The sequence below is a fragment of the Nomascus leucogenys genome, chromosome 24, assembly GCF_006542625.1.
Source record: "Nomascus leucogenys isolate Asia chromosome 24, Asia_NLE_v1, whole genome shotgun sequence".
NCBI lineage: Eukaryota > Metazoa > Chordata > Mammalia > Primates > Hylobatidae > Nomascus > Nomascus leucogenys.
Window position 1 is genome coordinate 2,683,773 of NC_044404.1, and position 19,829 is coordinate 2,703,601.

At 66.8% G+C, this 19,829-nt stretch overlaps 2 protein-coding genes across 13 annotated transcripts; both read left to right on the plus strand.

The window, feature by feature from the left end:
- Window positions 1–42: 42 nt before the first annotated feature.
- Window positions 43–15,280, plus strand: MIB2 (mindbomb E3 ubiquitin protein ligase 2). 8 transcript variants are annotated; one of them, XM_030805115.1, is made up of 20 exons: window positions 43–249; window positions 1,124–1,228; window positions 8,225–8,493; window positions 8,568–8,739; window positions 9,585–9,691; window positions 9,795–9,989; window positions 10,090–10,232; window positions 10,350–10,457; window positions 11,448–11,552; window positions 11,657–11,819; window positions 11,894–12,027; window positions 12,116–12,264; window positions 12,355–12,511; window positions 12,658–12,818; window positions 12,913–13,039; window positions 13,129–13,362; window positions 13,771–13,949; window positions 14,023–14,204; window positions 14,275–14,340; window positions 14,966–15,280. In XM_030805115.1, exons 1-20 carry the CDS (start codon window positions 74–76, stop codon window positions 15,202–15,204), a joined length of 3,171 nt encoding a protein of 1,056 aa, XP_030660975.1. In that variant the 5' UTR covers window positions 43–73; the 3' UTR covers window positions 15,205–15,280. The 8 variants fall into 8 exon arrangements, with proteins under 8 accessions (XP_030660975.1, XP_030660970.1, XP_030660968.1 ...); XM_030805110.1 differs by lacking the exon at window positions 43–249 and adding an exon at window positions 479–714 and having other exon boundaries at window positions 1,122–1,228; XM_030805108.1 differs by lacking the exon at window positions 43–249 and adding an exon at window positions 483–714 and having other exon boundaries at window positions 1,122–1,228; window positions 8,183–8,493.
- Window positions 15,281–16,229: 949 nt separating this feature from the next.
- On the plus strand, window positions 16,230–19,358 carry MMP23B (matrix metallopeptidase 23B). Of its 5 annotated transcripts, none has more exons than XM_030805118.1 (8): window positions 16,230–17,078; window positions 17,414–17,616; window positions 17,684–17,823; window positions 17,892–18,059; window positions 18,457–18,621; window positions 18,698–18,808; window positions 18,911–19,037; window positions 19,155–19,358. In XM_030805118.1, the coding sequence occupies exons 1-8, from the start codon at window positions 16,923–16,925 to the stop codon at window positions 19,327–19,329; spliced, it is 1,245 nt and encodes a 414-aa protein (XP_030660978.1). In that variant the 5' UTR covers window positions 16,230–16,922; the 3' UTR covers window positions 19,330–19,358. The 5 variants fall into 5 exon arrangements, with proteins under 5 accessions (XP_030660978.1, XP_030660976.1, XP_030660981.1 ...); XM_030805121.1 differs by having other exon boundaries at window positions 16,232–17,078; window positions 17,486–17,616; XM_030805119.1 differs by having other exon boundaries at window positions 16,466–17,078; window positions 18,929–19,037.
- The last annotated feature ends 471 nt before the right edge of the window (window positions 19,359–19,829 follow it).

Below are 19,829 nucleotides of genomic sequence, written 5' to 3' on the forward strand. Positions count from 1 at the left end.
AGGCAATGCCGACGCTCCCGCGTGACGCACTTCCCGTGCTTGTCCCGCCCATCCCCAGGGCGGGGGCGTGGCCATGGCCGCGGCGCCCCAGCGGGGGCGGGCCCTAGACTCCCGCCGTTGGGGTCCCACAGTTTCCAGCCGCCGCTCTCCTCAGTGCCCGGTGGCCCAGGAGGGCCTGGGAGCCCGAGGCCGTCCCCAAGTCGCTCCTGGGTCACTGGCGCGATGCGGGCCGTCCTCTCGGCTGATGTTGCGTGCGGGCGCGGATCAACTTCCCTGAGCCTCTGCACCGCCCCCGAGTCGTGCTCCGCTCTGGCAGAACGCGAGCGCCGTCCCGGTCCCGCTCCCGCTGGCCCAGCAGCCCCGGGCAGGACTCGGCGTAGGGTCCGCACGGGATAGGCTGGGGCTGCGCGCGCAGCGCCGCCGCGGGGCCTCCTGGGAGTTGTGGTCCGGCCACCCGCGCGGGACTCCAGCTCCCGTCAGGCCTCGCGCGGCCGGGGGCCCGCGGCGCTGGGGTCGGCGCCGGGGTCGTTGTCTGGGCCGGGTGGGTTGCGGCGCGCGGCCGGCGCTCTGGCCTGGCCTGGCCGCCGCTGAGCAGTCGGGGCCGGTGGGTGGCCTCGCACGCCGGGACAGACCGACAGACGGACTGGCCGGCAGTCCCGCGCCCCCGAGCGGAGCGGGCCGGACGGAAACGTCCGGGCAAGTTGGGGTCGGCAGGTACTGCGCGGCCCTGGCAAGGTCTGGCTGCGGACAGGGCCGGGCGGCCTCCGCGAGCCACGGGCACGAATGACAGGGGGCGGGGCGCGCTCCGGGTGGGGGTGCCCGCCGTGCCCGCCCCTGGCCCGCCCGTTCCCCTGCGCTGGCGCCCGTGCGCGTCCTGGAGCCTCCTGACGTCTGCGAGCCGCGGCCGCCAGATCCCAGGCGCACGCAGTTACGGGCCTGGCGCTGGCGGCTCCTGCGCGCTCAGACCCCAAGGAGCCCAACCGGGCAGGCGGCGGCCCTGGGTGTCGCGACCGTGGGGCCGAGTGGACTTGGAGCCGGCGGGCAGCCCCGGGGGCATACAAGAGACCGAGCCGCAGGTCGAGGTGCTAACTGTGCATCTTGGCATCTCCCCTCGGCCACAGAGTTGGAAGCCCAGCGAGGCTAGAGGCCAGTCCCAAAGTCTCCAGGCATCAGAGCTGCAGCCCAGGAGCCTCAAGGCGGCCCGGCGGGCGACTGGACGGCCGGACAGGTGAGCTCTTGATCGTCCGCGGCCTGATAGTTTGCACTTGGCGCTCCCACCTTGGGGCTCCGTGGAAGCCACGTCAGAGGGGCTGTGTTTGTGTCTGAGCATGCATGCGAGTGGAGGGAAGTGGTGAGTAATCCCGCGTCTCCCCTCTGAGTTCGGAACCCATGGAGGAAAAAAGCAGAGGTGTCAGACAGGCCCCTGATAGGCACCTGCAGGACTGGGGCAGAGCGGCCGCAGCGCAGGAGCGCCGGCAAGCCTGGCCCTTCCCGGAAGGACCCCTCTGTCCGGTTCCACCCTGGCCTGTTGCTTCACATGCAACAAGTGTCTGAATGTGGCTCTCTCCTGGCCGAGGGCAGCCCTGGGCAGTGAGTGGGATGACACCCCAGCCTGCAGGGTGCCTGTGGGTCTCCACCCAGATGGGCAGGATTGGAGGTGGCCGCAGCGCTCGTGGGCTTTCCCCCAGCAGGTGTCTCCATGCTGGCCTCCCCGCCTCAGGGCTTCATCCCACTCGGTGGGCCTGATCTCCCTGGGGCACCTGGGATGTCCATCTGCATTAGCTGGAGCTACTCCATGGCCTGTGGCGTGCCACACCCAGCGGCATTTCGGTGTCATTAGGCACAGCTGGAGGTGCAAGGAGGAGGGCAGTCTCATGTCCAGTCTCAGTTCCATGTAACTTGCTTCTTCTGAATAAAGGCAATTTGCTAACTTCCTCGCTAAGTAGGATTTGGTTTCTATGGCTTTTAAAGCTTCTCCGATAAAATACTTGCAATAAGGCAACTGTCTCCTCCTACGCTCTCCTGACTGATGGTTCGGAAATTCTCCTGCCCTCTGAGAGCTTGCAGTTTCCTGTGAAAAAGAGAAACTAAGAAGCAGTAGAACAGACCCGGTGTCTGCTTGCGTGGTTAAGACGCTAAATCCTGAATGTGTGATGCTGCCTTTAGAAGCCATTTTCTCCAGCCTGGCTTGCTGGCTGCCCGTCTGGTTTGCTGTGTTGTGTCTCCAGTGGCTTTAGCTTCCAACAGGAAAGCCTGGTAGCCGAGCGAATCTGTGACCCAGGAAGTAGCAATTAAATGCCTGGGATGCTGCCTCGAGCCTGGTGTGTGCTCTGAGGTAAGTTCCGATTTGCCAAAGCACATCTGTCGCCTGAGTCTTCATGCCCTGACTGCCTCCATCATCTTAAACATCGGGAGCAGCTGCCTGCGGCGGGGTTCAGATGCCAGCCAGGGGCACAGCCTGTGAACTGTGGGTAGATGGCAAAGTCTAGCATTTCTGGCAAAGGAAAAACATTTGGTAACCCTCTGAGTAAATGTCTGACTGAGATGAAGATACCCATTGTGGGGCAGCATCCTGAAGCGGAAGCCTGGGCTGTATGTTTACGAGAGGAGGAGCAGGAGTGGCCACAACCATGTACACCAGGGGCTGCCTGGCCACAGCTGTGGTCTGCTGGTCTGCTCCCTGGAGCCCCTCCACCAGTGCTGGGCTGTGGCTGTGGCTGTCCCTGGTTTGTCTTTCTGGGAAACCTTGGCCAGGTTGGCGTGAGGGCAGGGCTAGCCTTGGACATCTGCACTTTCCATAGCAGCCTCTGGCCCAGAGCTCACCGCTGTGGGCAGGTGATCAGGGTGATCAGGTCCCACGGGTCCCTCCTCTGCACCTGGAGCCTTGTGGGTTCAGAACAGAAAAATAGGAGGGGGCAACCCAGAGGCCTCCTGCTGTCCAGGAAGGAATGGATACTGGACGGGTCCAGGGTGGAGGCAGAGGGAGTGAGGGGCCCTTGGGGGAACATCTGTTCTAGAGGGCTTGATCTCCAGGCTGCCCACTCCGCTCCTACCCCAATGTGGTGTTCCTCACCCGCCTCCGGGAGGTCCTCACCTGAGGTCTGCAGCGGGTGTGCCAAGCGCTGGCCCCACATCACCTGCTCCCAGGCCTGCCCAGAGGATGGGGCCTGTGGCCAGTGCCCTTGGGGTCAGCTTGACCCAGACCCAGCCCAGAACCTGTCCCATGGCCTCAGGAGGACAGGATGGTCAGGGAAGCCCAAGGGATGAGCCCTTTTGTCCACAAGCTTCCCTCTGAGATGGGCCGACTGCTTGTGCAACCCCACAGCCCCCAACTCTCATGAACAGTGGGGGGATGGGTCAGGCCCCTCGCTGGTGGGCTGGATCCTCCAGCCCCTAAGCAGGTACACTCTGTCCCCTTTGAGGAGAGACCACCCAGATGGAGGGATACAAGTGCTGGGTCCTGGCTGGGGTGCCCCTCCTCCCTGCCTGTGGGGGTCTCACTACTGCCTCCTGCCCCCACCACAAACACCCCCTAAAGAGGCCTTCGGAGGCAGGTACTGAGCCCTGGGGCCGGGGTGCCAGGAGCCCAATGGCAGGTGGTCTTGGGTGACTGCTGGCCCTGGGGCAATGGTGAGGAAGCCAGGCAGGCAGCTGTAGGAAGGAGCTGAGGAGAAAGGCGGCAGAGCCTAAAAAGCTGTTGGCGGCCGGGCGCAGTGGCTCACACCTGTAATCCCAGCACTTTGGGAGGCCGAGGCGGGCAGATCACAAGGTCAGGAGATTGAGACCATCCTGGCTAACATGGTGAAACCCTGTCTCTACTAAAAAATACCAAAAATTAGCCGGGTGTGGTGGCGGGCGCCTGTAGTCCCAGCTACCAGGGAGGCTGAGGCAGGAGAATGGTGTGAACTTGGGAGGCGGAGCTTGCAGTGAGCTGAGGTTGCACCACCGCACTCCAGCCTGGGCGACAGAGCGAGATTACGTATCAAAAAAAAAAAAAAAAAAAAAAGCTGCTGGCCCCTCCAGAGGGTCCAGGATGCTGAGCTCCTGAGCCTGGGAGCCACCCGCATGTGGTCTGTCTGCACACTGGCGCCGCAGAAGGGTCGGTGGGCGGGCAGGCATGGCTGGAGGCCCCGCTCAGATGAGGCGGCCACTCCAGGGCAGTGCCATGCTGGACAGAAGGGACTGCCTTGGAGGTGGGACAGACCCCAGACCCTTGGGGTGGGGGCCCTGCAGGGGAGGCTGTGAGGAGGTGCCGGGTCTATAGGCCCCTGTGTGCTCACATCCCAGTCCCCAGGGAGAGGTGTGGAGTGGGAGGGCGCACCCAGCTCCCCTGTCCAGGCTCCTCCCCCTTGTTGGGGGCAGCCCTCAGCAAGTGGGGGGCTGGTTCCAGGCACAAGAAGTGAGGCCAGGGAGGAAGCCCTGCCCGTGTTCAGCCCAATTGTGCCCCAACTCTGGTGGGCTTCCATGAGGGACAGCTTCTTGGGGGGTGGGGGTTTGTGGGCCAGGGCTGGAGAGCTGCCTGGCTGTGCTAAAAATACCAGGATGCTGCAGACAGGTGCCAGTCTGGGGCACAGGCCACCCTGTCTCAGGCCGATGGCCTTGGCACCCCACCTCACTGCCCCTGTGAGGTGGGGGCCACTGAGGCTTGATCTTGATTCCCAGAGGCCCTGCTGGTGACCTCCCCGGCATCTCTGCCCTCTGCCCATCCCCCCAAGGGCAAGATTTGCCAAAGCACAGGACACATTGGCTCACACATGGGGCGCCCTGCCCCTGTCTTGTTGGAAAGGTCCAATGGCATATGGCTGGGGTCCATCAGCCAGCGGGTCGGGCAGGTGTGGCTGCTGGCCTAGGCTAGGCTGGCTCTGGCTGAGAGTCTGGGCACAGAGACAGAGGGCACCCCCCGTGTGCAGAAGGATCACAGTGTGGGCCAGGCTGGCTCTGGCTGAGAATCTGGGCGCAGAGACAGAGGGCACCTCCCGTGCTGCGGAAGGATCACAGTGTGGGCTAAGCTGGCTGTGGCTGAGAGTCTGGGCGCAGAGACAGAGGGCGCCCCCTGCTGCAGAAGGATCACAGTGTGGGCTCATGGCATTGGCTTTTTTGCGGTCCCAAGTCCTTCATCTCGGTTGCCAGGCCCATCTTGGGGCGCGGCAGATTCGTGTCCCCTGCTAGCAAAGACCTCCAGTCGGTTCTGCGGCTGCCTGTGATGAGCCCTGCTCTGGCTAAATGGAGGTGTTTGGCAGGGAGGAGGCCCCAGCTTAGTGTGACCCCAGCTGTGGCCAATTCTGGTGGGATCCTGGCAAAGAGGAGGTTGCATGTGGATCTGGTGGAGGTGGATGGCCTGATAGGGGGTGGGGCCTGTACCCCTAAGGAGCAGTGCCCCTCTCACTTCTCCCCCGGCCAGCAAACTGCTGCGTCGGCCTCCCTGGCCTGTGCCATTCTGCAGCGAAGGTCCCTGTGTAGAGGAGGCTGGAGTGGGGGATCTCAGCCCAGGCCATGCCTCACCCTTCTTGGGTGCTCCATGGGCAAAAGCTGAGGTCAGTGTGTGGATTGTGGGAGCAGGAACCCTGCAGAGCCTGCCCCCAGCTGGTGGCAGAGCAGACAGTGGGGAGCTGCTGGGGCAGGAGGGGGTGACCTCCCTCCAGGACAGCCCCCAGTGGGGTGGGAGGGTCTGCAGAGATCTGGAGAGTCAAGGGTCATGACCAGGATGGGGCCATGGAGCTGGGCTGGCCGGTGGAACTGTGTCCACCTGGACATGCTCTGGGTGAGGCACAGTCAGCGCTGGGATGGCTGGAAGCGGCCTGTGCTGGGCGGGTCCTCGGGACACGGGGGCTGCCGCTGTCACAGAAGCCTGGCACAAATTATCTCTGGTTCTTGTTTCATTAACTCACGCAGCCATTCAGTCAAAGCTGAAGCTGGTGGGGTCCTGGCCAAACAGGACGCAGCAGTGCACCTCCTGGGGGCTGCCCTCAGAGGCCCCGCCAAGGGAAATAGTGCCACAGGGGCCCATGGGGAGGGCCTGTGGGTCACCCTGGGTGGTGGCTGGGCTCCTGGCTCCGAGGGCAAGGTGGGGCTGCTCTGGCTGCCACTTGTGGAAGCTGATCATGCGGAGGCCCAGCCAGGAGGCTGCAGGAGGCCGTGGGGAGGGCAGAGCCAGCCGCCTTCCCTGATGGCTGTGGAGCTGCCCACGGGACCCCTCTCCTTGCCTGGGGCTCACTGGTGCCACAGGAAAAAGAAGTCCCTGGTGCTGGAGCCTGCCTTGGCCCAGGCCTTGGTGCACATCTTGGCAGGGTCTCGCGCCAGGTGAGGGAGGCAGTGTCACCCAACAGGTGAGGCCTCTGGACAGATGAGGCCATGTGGGGTTTCCCTGAAGAAGCAGAGCCCGGCTGCTGGCTGGGGGCTCCTCTCCGTCACTGACAGGGAGAGCTGTGCTTTTAAAACATCCACCTGTTCCTGTGGAAGCCCTCGTGGTCCTGGGCAGGGTGAGGAGGGAGCATTGGAGAGGCCAAGCTGGCCAGGAGGTTTGTGCCCCTGAGAATTAGAGGGAGTCCTGTGCTCCAACTTGCAGCCGGGGCACGGATCGGCAGCCCAGCCCTGCAGGCGGAGTCCCTGCACTGGACTCAGTCTCCGGAATGGGGCTGGGCTCCTCACCGGGCCTTGCTCGGGGGACAACCTGTGGGGCTCAGGCCCCTGAGCCAGAGCAGGCGTAGGGGGCTTTGCTGTGGCCCCTCCTCACTGCCCACCTGCAGCCTCTCCTGGGCCAGGGTGTCTCCTGAACTGGCCTGAGATGCAAAGTGCTGGGCTGCAGTGCTGCCCAGGTGGAGGGCTGGCGTGTTGAGACCCAGGCTGGCCTATGTCCTGGAGTTGGCAGGGCCCCCTCCCATCCTCAGCCACTTCCACCCAGCCTCAGGGGTCCCTCCAGCCTCCTGGGACTGCCGTGTCCCCCACCTCTGCTTCAGGCAGTGCTCCTGGGCTGCCTCCTTTCCTGGCCATGGGGTCCTAGTGGTTTAGTGAAAAATGAGTGGTGGCCCTCCCCTCCCTGAGACAGGGTCTTGATCTCCCGCCAGGCTGGAGTGCAGTGGTGTGATCACAGCCAGCTGTCGCCTCCACCTTCTGATTTTCCCTCTTAATGTTCACATCCATTCTTCTTGTTAACGAGACTGTGCTGAAGCCCAGCATGGTGGAGAGCGGCAGCCCACAGTGACTCACGTCTGCAGAGTGAGCTCTCGGGGGTCAGCGCCCAGACTGGGGATTAGCAGTCCTGGGCCTCGAGCCCTGTGGCTGGCTCCATCCTTGCCTCCAGCAGCCTGGATTTGCACCTTTGTATAAATGGAGCCGCCTGGCATGGCGTTTGCACTTGGCTCCTTCCCACCATCTGCTGGTGAGCTCTGGCTTGTGCTCTGTGTGGCGAGTGGGTCCCTGCTTGGTTGGGACTCAGCCCTGCTTCAGGACCCCGTGGCCACTGAGGACCCAGGAACCTGCCTCTGCTCGAGTATCCAGCCTCTGTCGTGAGTGCCTGGCTTGGCCAGGGCCACTTTTCCAGAGAAGGCTCTGTGGTGCTGTGTGGCCTCGCTGCACTGTCCCTGATGTGCAGGGCCCAAAGCTGGCATCTCCCAGGAGCAGTGTCTGGGGACAGAGATGCCTCCTGGTCCCGCTGGCAGATGCCTGCTGGTCTTGTATGGTGCCTGCGTCGTGTTTGCCATTTTTCTGTTGCGTTGTCTGATGTTTTCATGTGGATCATAGGAGTTCCTCGCCCTGCGTGGACACGAGTCCTCTGAGGGACGCGTGTCACAGTGTCTGCTCACATGCCACTGCCTGTCCAACCATGTGAGTGTCTTGGGGAACGGCAGCTCTTACTTTAGTGAAGTCCAGCGTCCAGCTCGTTAATTGGCTGTGGGAAGAGATGGCGGTTTTCTTCCAAGAGCTTTATTTGTGAACTTTTCATGAAGCCCCCGGGCCCAGACCACCCTGATCCCTGGGCCCAGACCACCTTGCAGGTCCCGCGCCAGGCTGGCACGGCGCCCACCTTCCCCACCAGCCTGCCTGGTGCCAGACTGCGGGTCTCCTTGGGCCCTAGGGCTTGAACCAGCCCGCCTGCCCCTTTGGGCCTCTCCTCTGCTCTCCCGCGGAGCCCACTCTGACCGGGAGTGTCCCGTGGTGGCCTGAGAATACCCTCTACCCACAGGTCCCGAGCAGCCCGGCCTACCATGGACCCCTCTGCCCACAGGTCCCGAGCAGCCCCGCCCAACATGGACCCAGACCCCCAGGCGGGCGTGCAGGTGGGCATGCGGGTGGTGCGCGGCGTGGACTGGAAGTGGGGCCAGCAGGACGGCGGCGAGGGCGGCGTGGGCACGGTGGTGGAGCTTGGCCGCCACGGCAGCCCCTCGACACCCGACCGCACAGTGGTCGTGCAGTGGGACCAGGGCACGCGCACCAACTACCGCGCCGGCTACCAGGGCGCACACGACCTGCTGCTCTACGACAACGCCCAGATCGGTGCGCGCCAAGGGCAGGCGGGACGGGCAGGACCCAGGGGCGGGAACGCCCCTCTGACCCCATCCCACCCCCAGGCGTCCGGCACCCCAACATCATCTGTGACTGCTGCAAGAAGCACGGGCTACGGGGGATGCGCTGGAAGTGCCGCGTGTGCCTGGACTACGACCTCTGCACGCAGTGCTACATGCACAACAAGCACGAACTCGCCCACGCCTTCGACCGCTACGAGACCGCTCACTCGCGCCCGTGAGTCCCGGGCCACACCGGCTCCTGTGCGGCGGGTACCCGGGCCTTGCCACTGGGGCCTTGGCCTTCGGGGAGGGCGCTGCCTAACCACTCCCAGGGAGATGGAGCAAGTCTCTCCAGAGCCGTGGCCTTAAGCAATGGTGCCATGGGTGGGGCACAGAGGGTGGCCTCTGGGTGGCTCTACAGGCAGCAGTGGCCATCAGGCAGCCAGCATCCCCCAGGGCGGCATGAGACCTCCAGGAGGACAGCCCATACCTGGAGCCAGCCCCTGGGCTGTCTTGGAGGCTGCTGCGCTCTGGTCTGAAGGCATCAGCTCGGGGAAAATCTAGTCTGCTTGGGGCAAAGGCGGCCAGAGGTGCCACCCCGTCCCCTGCATTGTCACCCTTGTCTCTGGCCCTCCCTGCACGTGGAGGGAGGTGTGGTCATCTGGGGAGTGCTGTTGGCCAGGCCTGCTTTCCTCATTCCTCCCTTCCCACATGCTGAGCCCACCTCTGGGCCTGGCTGTGCCCCAGCTCATTGGGAGGCAGCAGGCATGAAGCGACCGCACCCAGAGGTCTTGCCAAGGGTGGGCCCGGGTGCCTTCCCAGCCTGGCATCAGGGAAGTCCCTGGAGGAACGTGGTCTGCTGGTTCGCTCCAGGCCCCTGAGCCCAGGGGCATTTCCTCGCAGTGTGTGGAGGGTGCTGACCTGCTGGACCGCCCATTCCCGGGCAAGAGCTGGGGCTGCGGAGCCCAGCAGGCTGGGTGGACAGGGGGCCTGCTCCACTGTGTCGCTCTCCCAAGTGGTTCAGGACAGGAAGAGATGGAGGTTTTCTCCCGAGAGCTTTATTTGTGAACTCTCTTGCAGTGTCACACTGAGTCCCCGCCAGGGCCTCCCGAGGATCCCACTAAGGGGCATCTTCCAGGGAGCGAAGGTGGTGCGAGGCCCCGACTGGGAGTGGGGCTCACAGGATGGTAGGTGGAGGCAGAGGGGCAGGGGTCAGGGCTGGGCTGTGGCTGGCTCATGGCTCAGTCTCAAGGCACAGCCTTAGCCTGCTGGCGGGGACTCTTTCCCCAGGAGGGGAAGGGAAACCAGGCCGTGTGGTGGACATCCGTGGCTGGGATGTGGAGACAGGCCGGAGTGTGGCCAGCGTGACGTGGGCTGATGGTACCACCAACGTGTACCGTGTGGGCCACAAGGGCAAGGTGGACCTCAAGTGTGTGGGCGAGGCAGCGGGCGGCTTCTACTACAAGGACCACCTCCCAAGGCTTGGTATGAGGCTGTCCCACTGACCCCGTCAGCCCTCCTGCCTTGGCTGAAGTCCCAGAGGGGAGGGGCTGCTGCCTGAGGCCTGGCCTGCCACCCTCCCTAGGCAAGCCGGCCGAGCTGCAGCGCAGGGTGAGTGCTGACAGCCAGCCCTTCCAGCACGGGGACAAGGTCAAATGTCTGCTGGACACTGACATCCTGCGGGAGATGCAGGAAGGCCATGGCGGCTGGAACCCCAGGATGGCGGAGGTGAGCCGTCCCACCTTGGAGCCCTGTGTGCCCTGCCCTTCCAGCCCTCCGGACCCCCAGCCCCTTCCTCCCCAAGCGTCCAGCCCGACCCAGCCACAGCTCCATGACCCGCCACAGTTTATCGGACAGACGGGCACCGTGCATCGCATCACGGACCGAGGGGACGTGCGCGTGCAGTTCAACCACGAGACGCGCTGGACCTTCCACCCCGGGGCGCTCACCAAGGTGCCTGGGGGGCTGGGCTGCGCCTCATCTGTTTGCTTCTGTAACCCCTTCCATGTACCCACTCGGCCTTGGGGGGGCAGGCAGGACTAGGGTGCCAGCTGTACCCACCAGCCCCCAGCCCTGAAGGAAGGGGAGGGACTGGTGGGTGGAGGTGGGTGGGGTCAAGGAGAAGAGGGGGTTGGGTGTGAAGGGACCCAGAGGAGGGTATGTCTCTGGGGGCTGGAATGGGCAGGTTAGGGCCTCCCTCTGTGCCAGGACACCAGGAAGGCAGGATAGCTTCATGGGCAGGAGGGAGGCAGCTGGGCTAAGATGCTCCTGGTTAGTGCTGTATGGGGGCCGATGGGGGTGGCTGGTTAGGACAGGGAGGTGGACGCTTGGCCTAGAGTGGTGGGGGAGGTAGTGAGGGCTGCCTGGGAAGCAGGATGGCAGGGAGGGGGCTGGAGGTGGTGGTGGTGGCACCTTAGATGGCCCTGGGAGGGGCAGGCCTGGGGCAAAGCGTCAGAGCTCAGCTCTGGATCTGGGGTCCTGGATACCAGGCACCTTTGAGGAGGCGCCGAAGGGAGTCATGAGACGGGCTTGTAGAGTGAGTTCCCTGCATATGAGGGCTCAGGTGGGGCAGAGTGGGCCCACCCTGCACCCCATGGTCCTGGGGCCCCACCCCCACACTGGCTCATGGGCCCTGGCCATGCTGCCTGCTGCTGGTCAGCGTACAGCTTCCCAGGGCCAGCCACCTCAGCTTCACACCTGCCCAGAGCCAGCTTCTGTCTGCCTGGACACTCCTCCCATGGCTCTGGGGCTAGGGACACCCAGGGCTGCCTTGGACACCTGGGGCTCTCGTCCAGCCAGAGCCTCTGGCAGTGCTTGGGGTAGGGGCCGGGGTCGAGTCAGGCCTGCCTGTCTCGTGGAGCTCAGCAGGTTGCCCTCCTGTTCCATGAGCCTGGGCAGCCATACACAGCTGGGGGGCCCCTCACGCCCTTCTTTGTTGCTCAGCACCACTCCTTCTGGGTGGGCGACGTGGTCCGGGTCATCGGCGACCTTGACACAGTGAAGCGGCTGCAGGCTGGGCACGGCGAGTGGACAGACGACATGGCCCCTGTGAGTCCCCCTGCCATCCCCGCTGCCCCCACACCTGCAGCCTCCTGTGACCCGCCGCTGCCCCCACCCCTGCAGCCTGCCATGACCCCCTCCCCCCCCCGCAGGCCCTGGGCCGCGTCGGAAAAGTGGTGAAAGTGTTTGGAGACGGGAACCTGCGTGTAGCAGTCGCTGGTCAGCGGTGGACCTTCAGCCCCTCCTGCCTGGTGGCCTACAGGCCCGAGGAGGATGCCAACCTGGATGTGGCTGAGCGCGCCCGGGAGAACAAAAGTGCGGCACAGCTCAGGCGGCCAGTGGGAGGTGGGGCTGCCCCTGGCCACCGCTAACCTCAGCCCTGCCCCCAGGCTCACTGAGTGTGGCCCTGGACAAGCTTCGGGCCCAGAAGAGTGACCCAGAGCACCCGGGAAGGCTGGTGGTGGAGGTGGCGCTGGGTAACGCAGCCCGGGCTCTGGACCTGCTGCGGAGGCGCCCAGAGCAGGCAAGCTCCTGCCCCCGTCCTCCCATACTGTCCAGTTGGAGGGTGAGGGGCCGAAGGCCGGGGACTCACCTGCTGGCTCTCCTGGCAGGTGGACACCAAGAACCAAGGCCGGACCGCTCTGCAAATGGCTGCCTACTTGGGCCAGGTGGAGTTGGTACGGCTGCTGCTACAAGCCAGGGCAGGTGTGGACCTGCCAGACGACGAGGGCAACACGGCGCTGCACTACGCAGCCCTGGGGTGAGGCCTGGGAGGGGCCCAGCGGGGCTGAGCCTGTGTGTCCAGCCACTGGGCACGGCGCCCTCCCTCTCCCACTTCCTCTCCTGTCAGGAACCAGCCCGAGGCCGCCAGGGTGCTCCTGAATGCTGGGGGCCGGGCGGACGCCATCAACAGCACCCAGAGCACAGCACTGCACGTGGCTGTGCAGAGGGGCTTCCTGGAGGTGGTGCGGGCCCTGTGTGAGCGTGGCTGTGACGTCAACCTGCCCGTGAGTGCGGCTCCCTGGCCTGGGTTCCCCCTGCCCGTGAGTGCTGCTCCCTGGGTGCCCCCTGCCCGTGAGTGCTGCTCCCTGGGTGCCCTGGCTCTTGACCCAAGCATAAGTCACCCCCAGGTGACCAGACTCCGCCCCAGCAGGACGTCCACTCGGACACGCCCCTGCACTCCGCCATCTCAGCGGGTACTGGAGCCAGCGGCATCGTCGAGGTCCTCACGGAGGTGCCAACCATCGATGTCACCGCCACCAACAGCCAGGGTTTCACCCTGCTGCACCATGCCTCCCTCAAGGGCCACGCGCTGTGAGTGTGGGGTGGGCACACAGCTGCAACCAGCCTCTTGCTGTGCTGCCTGGGGACAGTCCCAGGTCCCAGACCAACCTCCCTGCTCCCACAGAGCTGTGAGAAAGATTCTGACTCGGGCGCGGCAGCTGGTGGACGCCAAGAAGGAGGACGGCTTCACGGCGCTGCACCTGGCCGCCCTCAACAACCACCGCGAGGTGGCCCAGATCCTCATCCGGGAGGTGCGGACGCGGCCCAGGCCTGCCCAAGGACCAGGGAGCGGGAGGCCCACTGGGGCCCCTGGGCTGAGCCCGTGCCCACCCTTCCCTAGGGCCGCTGTGATGTGAATGTGCGCAACCGGAAGCTGCAGTCTCCCCTGCATCTGGCCGTGCAGCAGGCCCACGTGGGGCTGGTGCCACTACTGGTGGACGCTGGGTGCAGTGTCAACGCCGAGGACGAGGAGGGGGACACAGCCCTGCACGTGGCGCTGCAGCGTCATCAGCTGCTGCCCCTGGTGGCTGATGGGGCCGGGGGGGACCCAGGGCCCTTGCAGCTGCTGTCCAGGGTGAGGAAGTGTGGCATGGGGTGTTGGAGAGGCTGCGGTGGCGCCAGCTGCAGGCTCTGGGCAGGGCCTGTGCCACTGTCCACCTTACCCTCCAGTGATGGCCCAGGGAGCCAGGCGTTCTGTGGGTGGAGCAGACGGGAGCCAAGTTCTATGTAATCTTTCAGCCTGCACCCCTAGGCAGCTTGGGAAAGGGGTGGTGCCCATGGGATGGGGAGAGGTGGGGCTTCGGGTCTCAGCTCACCTAGCAGGGTGCTCCTCCTGCCTGTTCTACCTGGGTTCCGGAAGAGGTGCCCCTGCCTTGTATTTTAGACCTGGGGCGCCGGCTGCTGGGGCTGCGGGGTGCCAGGAGATGCCTCGCTCCGACCTACCCCGGCGCCGGCCCTCACCGGCGTCTGTCCTGCCGCCTAGCTACAGGCCTCAGGCCTCCCCGGCAGCGCGGAGCTGACGGTGGGCGCGGCAGTCGCATGCTTCCTGGCGCTGGAGGGCGCCGACGTGAGCTACACCAACCACCGCGGCCGGAGCCCGCTGGACCTGGCCGCCGAGGGCCGCGTGCTCAAGGCCCTTCAGGGCTGCGCCCAGCGATTCCGGTGAGTCCGTGGACTGCGGGGAGGGGGTCCCGCGGCCTCCGGGCCCCTCTCAAGCCGCCTCCTCCCCCTGCAGGGAGCGGCAGGCGGGCGGGGGCGCAGCCCCGGGCCCCAGGCACACGCTCGGGACGCCCAACACCGTGACGAACCTGCACGTGGGCGCCGCGCCGGGGCCCGAGGCCGCTGAGTGCCTGGTGTGCTCCGAGCTGGCGCTGCTGGTGCTGTTCTCGCCCTGCCAGCACCGCACCGTGTGCGAGGGTGAGTGGGGTCCCCGGGGTGGGGGGCCCGGGTAGTACGGCCCCAGCCAACCGCGCACTCCTCTCCGCAGAGTGCGCGCGCAGAATGAAGAAGTGCATCAGGTGCCAGGTTGTCGTCAGCAAGAAACTGCGCCCAGGTGGGTGAGGCTCGGCGCCCCCAACACGCCTCCTGCTCAGCTGGTGGCCCGCGCGTCCCCGTCCCCCACCCCCGCCCCTCCCCTCCCACAATTCCGCCCATGGCCCTTCACCAGGTCACACCCTGCCCCCAGCCCCGCTGGAGGTCACGGCCTGCTCCAGATCACACCCTGCCCCCAGCCCCGCTGGAGGTCACGGCCTGCTCCAGATCACACCCTGCCCATAGCCCCGCCTCAAGGTAACACCCTCCTCCCCAGATCACACCCCAGCCCCGCTGAATTTCAGGGCCCCTCCCAGATCACACTCCCTCCATAGCCTCACCCCAGATCACAGCCCACCCAGAGCACCGCCTCCCCATCACACTCCGCCCCAGGTCACATTCCACCTGTAGCCCTGACTCCAGCCCGCATACTACCTTATGCCTGATTTCCACGGTTCACATTCTGCCCGCCCGCACCCGGGCTCCAGCTCTGCCTCCAAGTCACCCACCCCACCAGCTCCCCTTCTAGGTCACAACCCGTCCCAGGTGACACCCCGCCCCCAGCCTCGCCCCCCGTGGCCCGTCCGCAGCTCCCCCGCCATTCCCCCACCTGGCCTCCCAGCTCACACCCGTCCCCTACCCCGCAGACGGCTCTGAGGTGGCGAGCGCCCCCCCCGCCCCCGGCCCGCCGCGCCAGCTGGTGGAGGAGCTGCAGAGCCGCTACCGGCAGATGGAGGAACGTATCACCTGCCCCATCTGCATCGACAGCCACATCCGCCTCGTGTTCCAGTGCGGCCACGGCGCATGCGCCCCCTGCGGCTCCGCGCTCAGCGCCTGCCCCATCTGCCGCCAGCCCATCCGCGACCGCATCCAGATCTTCGTGTGAGCCGCGCCGTCCGTCACGCCCGAGCTGCCTTCGCGTGCCCCCGCCCTGTGTTTTATAAAAAGATTCTTGGACGTTGCCTCCGCTGTCTGCCTGGGGGACCGGGCGCCTCTGGGGTCCTCCCCTCGGGACACGCGGGCGGGCCTGGGGGCCTCCCCCTTCCCTGGGTCCGCCCCGCCCGCCCCAGGCTCTCGGTTCCGGACTCCCGCCCAGACTGCGGCCTCCCGGCCAGGACACCTTCCAGGCGCGGGCACGGCCGCCTCCACGTACCCCAGGCACGGGTCCGACGGGGCAGGGGCTCCTGTGTTTGCCCCCGGGCCCCCCTCGCTCCTCCGTCCTGGGGGCGGCCGCGGGGACTCGCGCTCTGACCCAAGAGGCCCGACACTCCTCAGGGCTGTGGGGTCTTGTCCCAGCAGGGAGTTGGGGGGCCGTCCCAGTCATGGTCTGGGACCCGGGGAAGGGGCCGGGCGCACGCAGGCGGGGGCACGGGCGGGGTGGGGGGGGGGGCGGTGTCGGAGCAAATACGGGGCCGGGCCCAGCGTCTCGCGCTTTCCAAGAACCGCCCGCGGCCGCCGCCAGCTGCTTGGCGCTGACCCCGTTGGCTGGGCTGCCGTCACCCTGGGCCTGAGGCCGGCGCGGAAAACGGGGAGGGACGAGACAGACACAGGCCGGTCTGGCTTGGAACCTCCAGCTCCTCTGCCCAATCCCCCACCCCCTCCCCGCGGGACGCCGGTGCCGGGTCTCGGTCCCAGCCCAGAACCGCTCGCGCCTGGACGCCGGCCGCCCCGTCGATCCTTTGGGTCTCCGAGCTCCCCGCTCCCGCCCCCGCCCCCAATCAGGACCGGTCCAGACCTCCACGCCCGGCGCTTGGCTCCGCTTCCCGTTCCCCCTCCCGTCTCCCTCTCCCCTTTGCTGGGGCCTAGCTGGGGATTCAGGAGCCACACATCCTCCACCTCACGCGCTACCCTCCACCTCACGCGCTACCCTCCACCTCACACGCTACCCTCCACGGGGTTTCCCCCGAGCCAGGGCCCGCCCCTTCCCGGCTCCCCGGGAGACCCCGGCAAGTTCCCTCCCTCCGCCCCGCAACCTGGCGCCCTCGGCGGCCCTTCCCTACCCACGCACCCCCTCCCCGCCTCCCCCTCCGCCGCCCCATACTCACTGCCACGTCCCCATCCTGCCATCCCCTCCCAGCTCTCGGGGACACTGTCAGGCGAGCAATGCGTCCCCTGCGGCCCAGCTCAGCTGCCTGGGCCAGGATGGAGACTCCGCTCATGTGGGGTTCGGGATTGTTGGGGATTCCATTTGGGAAAAAAGCCACCAGGTCATTCACCGCCCAGCAGTGGGGGCTTGGGGACCCCCCTGGCCACCCTTTCCTAAGCGGGAGCCCTGGCGCTGCCCTTCCCGGGCTGCCTGGGGTCCTCTTCGCTCCCCCCTCCGAGGACCCCGCCCAGCAGGCCATACCCTGGCCCACGGGATGCGGGTCCCCATGCCCCCGGCTGGAGGCAGCAGGCAGCTCGGCCAACGGACGGGCCAGCTGGTTCCCTTCAGGGGCAGCCTTGCCCCCTCTCCCGCCCCGTCTCCCTCCCCCCCACCACACGGGGCTGTAACCCGAGCCGCCGAGCCACTGCCTCCCCTCCGGATCCTCCCCGGCGGCTCTGCGGCCCGGGCCCCCGCGCCGTGCTGCCCCATGCGGCCCTGAGCCCCACAGCAAGTCTGCCATGGGCCGCGGGGCCCGTGTCCCCTCGGAGGCCCCGGGGGCCGGCGTCGAGCGCCGCTGGCTTGGAGCCGCGCTGGTCGCCCTGTGCCTCCTCCCCGCGCTGGTGCTGCTGGCCCGGCTGGGGGCCCCGGCGGTGCCGGCCTGGAGCGCAGCACAGGTGAGCGGCGGGCGGGGAGGCCAGGTGTCGGGTTGGGGGGTTCTCACGTCTGTGGGTCTGGTCTATCTGGGGGCCCGCAGGACGTGTGCGGGGTGTGTGGGGTGTCCGAGGGTCCGGATGTGCGTCCCGAGGTCGGAGGGTTGGACGCCCCTGTGTCCAGTTGTTGGGAGGGGTGGGAGGCCGCGCCCTGCTGTTCAGCCCCTTCCCCTCCACTGGGCCGCGTTCCCAGGGAGGTGCAACGGGGCGCTCAGGTTAGGAGACCCGAAACTACAGGCAGACAGGACTCGCCACGCCCGCTCCCAGCCCTGGGCACCCCCACCGCCGTTTCCTTCCAGTCATTTTCCGCGGCAGTTTTTGGCCCTGGGGACCGTCACCGGTGCCTCCCACGCACGCTTTCTTCCCTGAAGGGAGACGTCGCTGCGCTGGGCCTTTCGGGGGGCCCCCCCACCCGGGGTCTGGGCCCACTGGCCCCCCGCAGACGCCGCTACACGCTGACTCCAGCCAGGCTGCGCTGGGACCACTTCAACCTCACCTACAGGTGCGCCCTGGCTTGGCCCTGGGGGAGGGGGCGCGGTCGGCCCCAGCTGAGCTCACTTTCCCTGCAGGATCCTCTCCTTCCCGCGGAACCTACTGAGCCCGCGGGAGACGCGGCGGGCCCTGGCTGCCGCCTTCCGCATGTGGAGCGACGTGTCCCCCTTCAGCTTCCGCGAGGTGGCCCCCGAGCAGCCCAGCGACCTCCGGATAGGTGGGCGCCCGCCCCTCGCCCCGGCCCGGCCGTGCGCTCCCGGCCTCTCAGCCCTGTGCTTCCCCCAGGCTTCTACCCGATCAACCACACGGACTGCCTGGTCTCCGCGCTGCACCACTGCTTCGACGGCCCCACGGGGGAGCTGGCCCACGCCTTCTTCCCCCCGCACGGCGGCATCCACTTCGACGATAGCGAGTACTGGGTCCTGGGCCCCACGCGCTACAGCTGGAAGAAAGGTGACCGTCCAGGCTGGCCTCCTGGAGGCCTCTTCTCTGCAGCACAGTGGGCTGCCGCGGTCGGGCTTTGGGGCAGACGGCAGGAGGGACCTTCCGGGGTGGTGGCTGCTACTGGAGTCAAGCAGGCAAGGAGGGGAGCCCGTGGGAGCCCCCAATCCCGGCAGCCCTGAACTCCCTTTCCCATCCCCCTGTGCCTCTGGAGCGGGAGCTGGAGCTGCATTCCTGGGGGCCGAGCTCACCGCCTGGGCCCAGAACATTCTTATCTTTCCGTGGCTGTGGCCGGCCGAGGGCGGCTCTGCGGCTGCGCTCCAGCAGATGTGCCGGGCCTCGGGGAGCTGGCCCACGGGCGGCGGGGCTGGGCCCGGGGCTCCCAGGCGCTGACCCCCGGGGCCCGCAGGCGTGTGGCTCACGGACCTGGTGCACGTGGCGGCCCACGAGATCGGCCACGCGCTGGGCCTGATGCACTCACAACATGGCCGGGCGCTCATGCACCTGAACGCCACGCTGCGCGGCTGGAAGGCGTTGTCCCAGGACGAGCTGTGGGGGCTGCACCGGCTCTACGGTGAGTCCCTTTGTCGGGCGGGAGGGCGGGGACCGGGCAGTCCTGAGCCGAGTCGTGTTTCCCACGCTCCCGGCAGGATGCCTGGACAGGCTGTTCGTGTGCGCGTCCTGGGCGCGGAGAGGCTTCTGCGACGCTCGCCGGCGGCTCATGAAGAGGCTCTGCCCTAGCAGCTGCGACTTCTGCTACGGTGATGCCCACAGGGCCAGGACAGGGCTGCGTGGGAGCTGGGTCTTGGCTATGGTCTGGGCTGAGGGGGCACTGATGGGGCTCTTTTCCCCACCCCGAGCAGAATTCCCCTTCCCCACAGTGGCCACCACCCCACCCCCTCCCAGGACCAAAACCAGGCTGGTGCCTGAGGGCAGGAACGTGACCTTCCGCTGCGGCCAGAAGATCCTCCACAAGAAAGGGAAAGTGTAGTGAGTGAGCGCCCCGGGTGGTCCTCAGGGTGGGCAGCCCCGCGGCCCTGGGGCAGGGGTGCCTGGCAGGCAGCCGGCGGGGGCTGTGCCTGCAGGAGACACCCCGCCCCCCTGCAGCTGGTACAAGGACCAGGAGCCCCTGGAGTTCTCCTACCCCGGCTACCTGGCCCTGGGCGAGGCACACCTGAGCATCATCGCCAACGCCGTCAACGAAGGCACCTACACCTGCGTGGTGCGCCGCCAGCAGCGCGTGCTGACCACCTACTCCTGGCGGGTCCGTGTGCGGGGCTGAGCCCGGCTGATAAAGCACTTTCTGTCTGATGTCTCCTCGCCTATTCTTGGGAGGGCAGCGGGCAGCCAATCTGGGCAGGTGGACACCCCAGCCCCTGGTCCACCGAGAGGTGGGCGTCCTCGGGGCTGGGCACCCCCTGCTTCCCCGCACAGCGGACAACAGGTACAGCACAGGACGGGACGGGCTTTGCCAAGGGGGCCCCTGCGAAAGTGGGATAAGCGGAGACCCCAGTGCTAGGGGCAGCACGTGGGATACCGCCGGAAGCCTGGGTTCTGTCTAGGATTTGCTCAGAGATGGGGGAGGGAGGCAAGGGGGGGCTTCCTGAAGGACGTGGCTGGGATGGGCCTCCAGGATCTTCTGCAAGGGGATGTGGGTGGGGGCTGGGAGGACTGGCACAGGGTGGGGGACCACCTTGCCACAGTGGAGGCCCCCCAGGAGGTGGGAGCACCCCTCCTGCTTGGGGAAGACACTGGCCCACGTGGGGTCAGAGGCCACAGCCA

Bases quoted from the DNA above. Each gene is read 5' to 3' on its own strand.
- MIB2 (XM_030805115.1), top strand. From the start codon at position 74: ATGGCCGCGGCGCCCCAGCGGGGGCGGGCCCTAGACTCCCGCCGTTGG. The intron at 9,692-9,794 runs GTAGGTGGAGGC...CTCTTTCCCCAG, and splicing joins GGAGTGGGGCTCACAGGATG to GAGGGGAAGGGAAACCAGGC. The intron at 12,819-12,912 runs GTGAGTGTGGGG...CTGCTCCCACAG, and splicing joins TCCCTCAAGGGCCACGCGCT to AGCTGTGAGAAAGATTCTGA.
- MMP23B (XM_030805116.1), top strand. From the start codon at position 16,923: ATGGGCCGCGGGGCCCGTGTCCCCTCGGAGGCCCCGGGGGCCGGCGTC. The intron at 17,079-17,413 runs GTGAGCGGCGGG...GTTTCCTTCCAG, and splicing joins CGGCCTGGAGCGCAGCACAG to TCATTTTCCGCGGCAGTTTT. The intron at 18,622-18,697 runs GTGAGTCCCTTT...CGCTCCCGGCAG, and splicing joins GGGGCTGCACCGGCTCTACG to GATGCCTGGACAGGCTGTTC.